The following is an 8,566-nucleotide window of genomic DNA, read 5'->3' on the forward strand; positions in this document are numbered from 1 at the left end:
CCTAAAAAAAAAAAAAAAAAAAAAAAAAAAGCAGCTAAATCATTTTTTGGGGCTGAAGGTGGGAACAGAGATTAACGGATATAAGGGAATGATAGTAATGTGGGTATTTTTTGACACTGCGGTGATTGTGGCATAATTCTGTAAATTTACTACAAATCATTAAATTGTACTCTTACAAAGGATAAATTTTAGGGCATGTAAATTATACCTCAGTAAAATAAAGATGTTAAAAATTAAAATATTGATTATTACAGTGAACCAGAAAGTTATATATGAATATATATCAAATTATTCAGTTAAAATTTATCAATAATCAAGTATCTGAATGAAGCTTGTTGTAGCACATTGAATTTCATGATTGTATTTAATTGTACCATATTATACTGTTTAACTGATTTCTTTTCCAGTTTTGGAAGTTAAGAACAAAGCAAAATGAACAAAAAACTTAAAATGATAATTTATGAGACAAAGAAACTGTGTGCAAAAAACAATCCGTGTTCACTGAAATTGCGCAGTTCTCGGTGACACTTTTTAGGACTGACACAGGACAACTCTGTTGAGGCTCCACGCAGACTCATTTCTGTACCACCCTAGGGATTCCCAGGTGCCAACGGAGCTCCGGGATTTAAAGGACAGAAAGGTGAAACACCTCAGCCCCAGGGGCAAGTGGGCGCCCGCGGGGATCCTGGCCTCACAGGGCCACCAGGGAGAAAGGGCCCGGATGGAATCCCTGGGACTCCAGGAAGGAAAGGATTACCAGGACCTAGAGGCGAACCGGTTGGTATTTAGCCGCTTCAACCAAATTACTCTGCTTGTAGATGAAATGCTCAGAAGCTGACGATCGATGAGTTCCTGCCAAAAGATGGCTCCTCATTCTAGCTGCAGAGGGAGGCGTCTTCAAATGAGCAGCAATTACCTAAGCAAATACTTATAATATTTACATAAAATGAGTTTATAAAGAAGCTCAGAAATTTAATGAATAGAGGAAACTTTTAGTAAATATTTTGAGGCAAGGTTCATTTTTCAAGTAAAAATAAATGTAGAAATGTAGAAAAAGAATATTGCACTCAAAGACAGCAAATGTTTTACCATCCAAAATATTTCAACTTAAAAAGTAACAAAAAATCCCTGAAATATTTCAACTTGTGTAAATTTGATTCTTTTCATGGGATAAAATTTCTCATATGTTCAATTAAGAGTTAATACCCACCAGATCTATTTTTAAATGTCATGGAGCAAAAAGTTAAGCACCTCCCACACTGGATCAGTGAGTCGTTTGCCTCAAGTATTCTATGAAATATCTGTTTCTCCCAAGCTTAATCAGATTTATCCAATGAAAAGGGTCCCACCTTGCACAGATTGGAGAAAATTAGTAGTTAAATTGACAGATTCATTTATGGATCCTTTAATATAATATGAATGTGACTCTCCAACATACAGTGAATAGAAATTTTCTGGTAAACAGTGTTTCCTGGGAGCATCAGCTCCTACTAGGTCCAACTATGGGCTGTCCTCTTTATGATAAGCCTTGCTCAAAAAAGGCCAATATGTAGAATTCTTCTGATCTAGTATTAATAATGTTCATATGAGCCAGGTGTGGTGGTGCATGCCTCTAATCCCAGCACTCAGGAGGCTGAGGCAGGAGGATCGCTATGAATTTGAGACCAGCCTGCACTACATAGTGAGTTACAGGTCAGTCTCAACTATAGTGAGACCCTGTCTCAAGAAACCGAAAGATAATAATAAAAATAATAATGTTCATATGACTTTCCTATTTGCATCCCACTGAATTTCCTTTTTGAGTTCTGGTAAAGATGCTCCAGAAAGCAATAAGAGAAAGTTAAAGAGGTGATTCATCGAGTCAGGTCCTAGCATTATAAAAAAGGAAAAAAAAATACTATTGAGCTATCCAATGGTACCGAACAATTAAAACTTCAGTCACATTTATTTGTGAGGGCCATGTTCAGAAGAAGACGACTTTGACTATTTTGTCAAACTCAACTTCTTTCAAGCAAAAGAACTCATTTTGAAAGTTACAGAGTGTGAATTTTTGAAAAATAGACATTTTATGAGAAAAAAAATCATACAGTTAGAATAGAGCCTTGATAATAAAGATAACTGGTGAAAACTGCGAACTATTCAAGTAAAAGGTTCCTGTGCTGGTTTTATTTTAGAAATGTACCAGTAGCATGAACATCACCTCAAAAGCATTTGAACTGTTGACCAATTTGCACTTAGTTTTAATAGCTACTATTATACTGGAGACAATGTCCTTATAGGGCATAAGTGAATCTCAAGACACTGCAAGTTCATACAGTATTGCTGAATTCCAATGTAGCACAAAACAGCAGAAGACTACAACACTGTTGTTTCAGTAATAATTCCCAGCAAATGCCAACTGCTTTTTAACTCAGAAGCTTCTCAGTGACGGCCTAGCCGCTTTTCATATTGCAGTGAGATGAACCTGTAATTTGGAAATTCTGTAATGCAGCACAATTCAAATGCGTTCCTATTGTCGCAGGCCCTGAGTGGTGAGAAGGGAGGCCAAGGTCCTCCGGGAGATTCTGGCCCCCCTGGATCCCCAGGACCTGCAGGACCAGCTGGACAACCTGGCTATGGACCCCAGGGAGAGCCTGGACCAAAGGGCACCCAAGGAGTTCCTGGAGCCCTGGGACCACCTGGAAAAGCCGGTTGGTTAGTTTTATTTCCAGTCCTGTTTTCTGCTGGGTGGATGGCTCTTTGAGCTAACAAAGCTCCTTCGAGACTAAGGAATATATGTATATGAACTTGTTTCTAAGAGAAAGAATATATCAACTCATAGACACTGGAATAGGATATATAGAATATGTTGGAGAAAATCTACTTCTACCTGTCACTGAGCAATTCAGCTAGGATTTCCTAGGATAGCATATATTTATTACTTGTATAAATATGTGGAATGAACAGATCCTAAGGGTTAAGCAGAAGTCAATTATGATTCACCAAGGGGAAGCAAAGCCAACAACCTAATCTAATCTTGAGAATCCTTTTCTAGCCCTCGAGGTCCCAATTAATACTATGGCCAGTTTATTCTTTTTGATCTGTAATGGAGTAGGTGTGTTATTAGTAAAACTTCAGAATATCTAAACTAGAAGAAGAAAAGTTGTCTGATAATGGTTTCAAGGTCCAGGCAACTTCTGGTAACTATAGGTACTGAACACAATTCTGTATTCAGGAGACATCAGGTCCTCAGTATTTGTGGCTGAGAATATCGCAGAAAATAAAATGAAATGTCACTGAGAGTTTTAACAAGGCCACAGTGGTCATTTGTTCACTTCTAAAGTCACTTTAAAGGGTGCAAGCCAATAAAATGATGGTCTCCAAATCATGTTATGTAGTTTCATTAATAAAAATTTTTAAGTGTAGGGCCAGAGATTTATCTCAGTGGTTCCGCCACCTGCCTCACAAGCGCAAGGGCCCGAGTTCAATCCCCTGTAGGTGGGGGGGAGTTTAAGTGTACATCTCCATAGTATTCACATGTATGTTATAAAGTGATTTCTATCCATACATATATAAGGCTTATTTTATAATTACAATACTGTATAACATATAATTATATATAATTCGTATATTATATCTTATTATGTATTATGTAATACACACTATATCATGTGTTATAGTGCATTTTATTATAATGTATAATAATGTATTATATAATAATATATTTTATATATTTATTTACTTGTTTTATGCCCTACTTTGGAGGCTGTTATTGCAGTCTAAGGATTACCAAAGTAATTCCACAATCCAGTCCCCACTGGTTTGTATGGTTTATAAGCTAAGAATAGTTTTACATTTTACAATAAGTTTTAAAATGTAAGAGTATTTTTGACACATTAAAAATTTATGGAGTCCAAATTACAGTGTCTACCCATGCATTTCATTGACTTACAGTCACACTCACTCTGATGCATTATCCCTGGCTGCTCTCACGTTGTGATGGCGGAACTGGACACTTGCAACAACGATCAAGACCACAAAGCCTAAGTCATTTACAGAGAATGTTTATTGCCTCCTGTTCCAATCTGTCATCCACCTCTCTTCTGTTCTCTCTAAATATGACTCTTCAGTGGAAAACTTCACTGTTAAAATATATTATTAACAGATTTTCCCATCACAAAACCATATTTTTTTTCCTGTAAACTCATGACTAGATGAACAAGGCTAACCACTATGGTAGAATGTTGGCCACTGTGATCAGGACGTTGTCTTATCCTTTTCTGTCAGAGGGTTATCATTTTCCAGATGACAGATAAAGGGGGATTAAGAAATGTGCCCAAACTCACATTTATTTAATGATCCTTTTTTTTTTTTTTTTCTGGTACCAGGGATCAAACTCGGGTCCTTGCACTTTCAAGGCAGGCAGCAGCACCACTGAGCTAAATCCCTGGCCAAACTCATATTTATTTGTGAGCAGCAGTGGTAAGCTCTAAACCCAGATCAGTACATTAGGGCACACGAACTGTTTTTGCTCAGTACCGTATTGCCTTCCTGTGAAAGCTAGTACCCCAAACTATAAATAGCACATCAGGATTCACCAAACTGATTTCATGTTATGAATTTTTTGGACTATGTGCTTATTCATTAATCTGGTTTATTGGGCTATTAATTAAAACAAGGCTTAGACAATAGCAGATGTTCATAAATATTTATTGATTGAATGAGTAAGTTTCTATGGCTAGTCATCCCTAAACTAGTTTTGAAGCCTGTTGAAACAGATTTTTAAAAATTTTTCTTAGGATATATTTGTACATCCCTTATAATCATATTTTCCTCCTGTAATCCAAGAAAAGCTTCAATATGCACCCTAATCTTATGATCACAAATTTTCTTAAGGTCCTAAGGGAGAACCCAGCATTTCAACACCAATCCTGGGGCCCCCAGGACCTCCAGGGCCCCCTGGCTATGCTGGGCCCCAAGGCCCACCTGGTGAGTACCCCTTTTGTCAAGTTTGGCGCATGTCACCAGATAGCATCCAACTCTCCTGGAAAAATACTGTCATTGTTATATAGAAAAGATACTTTTAGTGGCTCCAAATGAGAGCACAGCCCAAAGCCCTGTCAGATGAACAAATAGATGGAGGGCTTGCTGTCTTCCTTTAAGGTTATCCAAATTACTCCTCTGGTGTTTCTGATATAAAAGTTTCAAAGGAGAACTGATAGAATTAATAGGTGTTCTCGAGCAGAATAATCTTCGTGGATGTTTTGTAGGGAAGCGAGCAATGCTGATCAGTGGTTAATTAGAAATTCTCTGTAACACATTCATTTGAAACTTAATTTTGGCTAATGTGATCCAAAACTTAACTCTGCCTGAATTTCAGAAGACATAGAGTTTGTGGTATTTAGAATACCTTCAGGAGTTAAAATAGACTTTAAAAAGTTCTTTCAAGCTTCTAATAATTAGCCATTGGGTAGAGGTGTGTAGGAAGCTTATACAGCTGAGATTATGTTAAAATTACTTCATTTCCATGAAGGTTAGGATGACGATTTAGACATTTTCTTTGAAAAGAAGTGGGTGTGTTTTTAAGGTATCACTGGATCCATGGGAAAATGTGATCCTGGCCTTCCTGGACCTAAGGGCGAACCTGGAATTCCGGGAACTGGATTTCCTGGGCCTCCTGGACTGAAGGGTAAATTGAAATTTTCAAAAATGTAAGGTTCGTTGTGAGCATTTAGAAGTCATGAATATGTTGGCGAATGAAAGAGAAAATATCTATAATAGCTTTTATAATATGTTTCCCACTAGTCTTAAAAATCTTACAACAATGTAAGATGAAAAAACAATGTACATTGATCTATGTAACCTCATTTCAATCCATTAAAAAACTGAAAGGAAATTCACCAAAATTGTAAAGTGATTTTTTTGTAGTGTTGGGCATTGAACCAGGGGCCTCATGAATGCCAAGCAAGCACTCTACCCCTGAGATACATTCCCAGCCCAGCTCCTTGATTGTAGGACTATCAGGATTTTTTTTCCTTTAGTTTTGAACTTTTTACATTTACACCTTTCACTTTTACATTCCTTTTTAAAGTAAGAGATGAATTGTCATATCACAAATAAAATGGGTTATAGCTGGTGGCAGACCACGTGCTTAGTATTAGCCAAGAACTGGGTTCAGTCCCCAGGGTTCACACACACACACGCACGCATGCACACACATGCACACAATTGTTAGTATAAAAGCTTTTACACTCTTTTGAGAAGAGCTACCTAGCATTCTGAAAAAACTCTCTACCTTAGTCTGGGTCATACTTGCATGGATATATACATAAAAATCCATTTAGCAGGACACTGCTTGGATAAATAGATTTCAAATATAAAGCTGCTTAAATAGCCAAACACATCCATGGTTTGAAGAAGTGCTAAATCACAGATGTAGCCACACTAAATGGTACAAATGAAAAAAAAAAAGGAATTTCTAAGCATGGGAACCTAGTACAATTTTACTTGGAACTGAATTTTTTTTTTTTTTTTTCATACTGGGGATCGAACTTGGCCCCTTGAGCTTGCAAAGCAGGTGGCAGAACTACTGAGCCAAATCCCCGGCCTGGAACTGAATATTTTTTAATTGCTTGTTTATCAGTTCATTTTGTCATCATTCCAACTTTTACATAAACATTTCCCTCTGGCTGCTTAAGTGGATTAGATGGAATAAGAGACAGGCTGCTCAGAATCTTTGGACTAATAGCCAATGTTCATTGTTTTTTCATTTTTCTCTGTAGGAGATCAAGGTTTTCCAGGAACAAAAGGATCACCAGGTTGTCCTGGGGAAATGGGAGAGTCCGGCTTACCTGGAGAACCAGGCTTCCCAGGAGCCAAGGTCTGCAGCATTAAAACTCCACTGACTTGGGGGAGGGAGAAGGGCAACCACCACTGGTGAGTTAGGATTCCCGGCCAGCTGGGATACTTTGAGTGTAGAAATTATCGGTGAATTCATTGATGGTGAAGGTACTAATTTTCTACATTTCTCTGAGTCATCTTCCCTTTTAGAAAGGAATATAGCAGATGTTAGAAGGCAAGTTTGCCTCTCTCCCTTTCTCGGTGGCTTCGTGAACATTAGAGTGTATAAAATGAAAGAACTCTAGAAAGAAGTGTGGATACCTAGGAGAATACCCATCAGAAGTAAAGATATGTAGATTTTTCTTTATTTACAGAGAATCCCATCATTTTCTTGAAAGATGGAGGTTATAAATGCTGACACATCATTAAGCATAGCTTTACAACAAAGTCAGAAACTAGAGTTGAGAAGGGGATATGGATTGGGTGGTGGTGATCGTGAAAGGGACTTCAAGCATCCATAACAGACAGGTTATTCCAAATATCCCTAAGACCAGACAATATCAATGAGGACTTTCAAGCATCATGTGGTAAAACTAACAATGTTCCTGTGCCACAGGGAGAACCAGGACTAGCGAGACCTGGAGAGCCAGGAGCAGTAGGTTTTCCAGGAGAAAGAGGTGATTCAGGAGAAAATGGAAAAACTGGACTCCCTGGACTTGTGGGCCTTCCTGGAATTCCGGGGAAACAAGGGCTGGATGGATCGCCAGGTATAAGAACAAGCATGATCGGTTTTCTCTGTTGTGAGCTGGGCTGAAATGCAGCCGACTGAATGTGGAGGTTCATTGAATGAGTCTTTGAAAACCTCCTGATACAATGAATAGAGTCCATAAGGACTATTTCCCAGTCAGTGTGACTGCCATATGTTTTTTCTTCCTTTTCTTATTTCCATTTTCCCTCCTCCTTAAAAGGAACATTAATGAAATTAAATATAGGCCTCATTGGTGGAGAAGAATGACTGGACCTTGTGTCCTAACCCCAACCCCAACCCTAACCCTAACCCTAACCTATGGGCAATACTAGGACCTTGGGTTTTGCTAACCAAATGTAATCTTAAATTCTTTTTTTGCAGGTGATCCAGGGAAGCCTGGACCACCTGGAGTAAAGGGACCCCCAGGAATATGCACAGAGGGGTCCAGGGGAACCCAAGGACTTCCAGGCTTAAATGGATTGAAAGGGCAACCAGGTAGGAGGGTGTAGCCTGAGGCACCAGGTGGACAGGTGATGAGGACCTCTGGATTTGCATTTTTCTCAAATGCAACAAACAAATCCTGGCTGGTCTTTCATGAGAAATGTTATTTCAGAAACCAAAATCTTGCTATTAAGGACTTGTTGCACACAGTGGTATAAACCAGCCTTAGAGGAACAGACCTGAAGTTAATATTTTGAACTGGTTTATATCTTTTATGTAAGAAACTATGAACACCAAAGACAGATTAAATAGATAATTTACCTACATGTTTATATGCATAAACTCCCAGATGATGTTTTACATTTAGTCCTTCCATAAATATAGTCAGGTGGTTAATTTCTTACTATAAATTAGAAAAAAGCATATGTAAAGATATTAGTTTAGCAAGTTTCAGACTAAAATATGCAGCCGATTGCTTTCTAAGCAACATAAAAGAAAGAGCATGAAAATCTAAATGATGCAGGCTAGATGTTCCAGAGCATGCAGGCCTTACTCTCT

At 38.2% G+C, this 8,566-nt stretch overlaps 1 protein-coding gene across 1 annotated transcript in view; it reads left to right on the top strand.

Annotated features, from left to right (window-relative positions):
- Positions 1-8,566, top strand: part of Col4a3 (collagen type IV alpha 3 chain) — an 82,230-nt gene that overhangs the window by 44,666 nt on the left and 28,998 nt on the right. Inside the window, exons 26-32 of the mRNA XM_010611959.3 lie at positions 595-777; positions 2,522-2,690; positions 4,876-4,968; positions 5,567-5,668; positions 6,762-6,859; positions 7,436-7,586; positions 7,949-8,062. Coding sequence (XP_010610261.1) covers positions 595-777; positions 2,522-2,690; positions 4,876-4,968; positions 5,567-5,668; positions 6,762-6,859; positions 7,436-7,586; positions 7,949-8,062 — 910 coding nt within the window. The remainder of the gene's footprint in view (positions 1-594; positions 778-2,521; positions 2,691-4,875; positions 4,969-5,566; positions 5,669-6,761; positions 6,860-7,435; positions 7,587-7,948; positions 8,063-8,566) is intronic.

This window comes from Fukomys damarensis, unplaced genomic scaffold (assembly GCF_012274545.1).
Source record: "Fukomys damarensis isolate Sample0158 unplaced genomic scaffold, DMR_v1.0_HiC HiC_scaffold_16, whole genome shotgun sequence".
Classification (NCBI taxonomy): domain Eukaryota; kingdom Metazoa; phylum Chordata; class Mammalia; order Rodentia; family Bathyergidae; genus Fukomys; species Fukomys damarensis.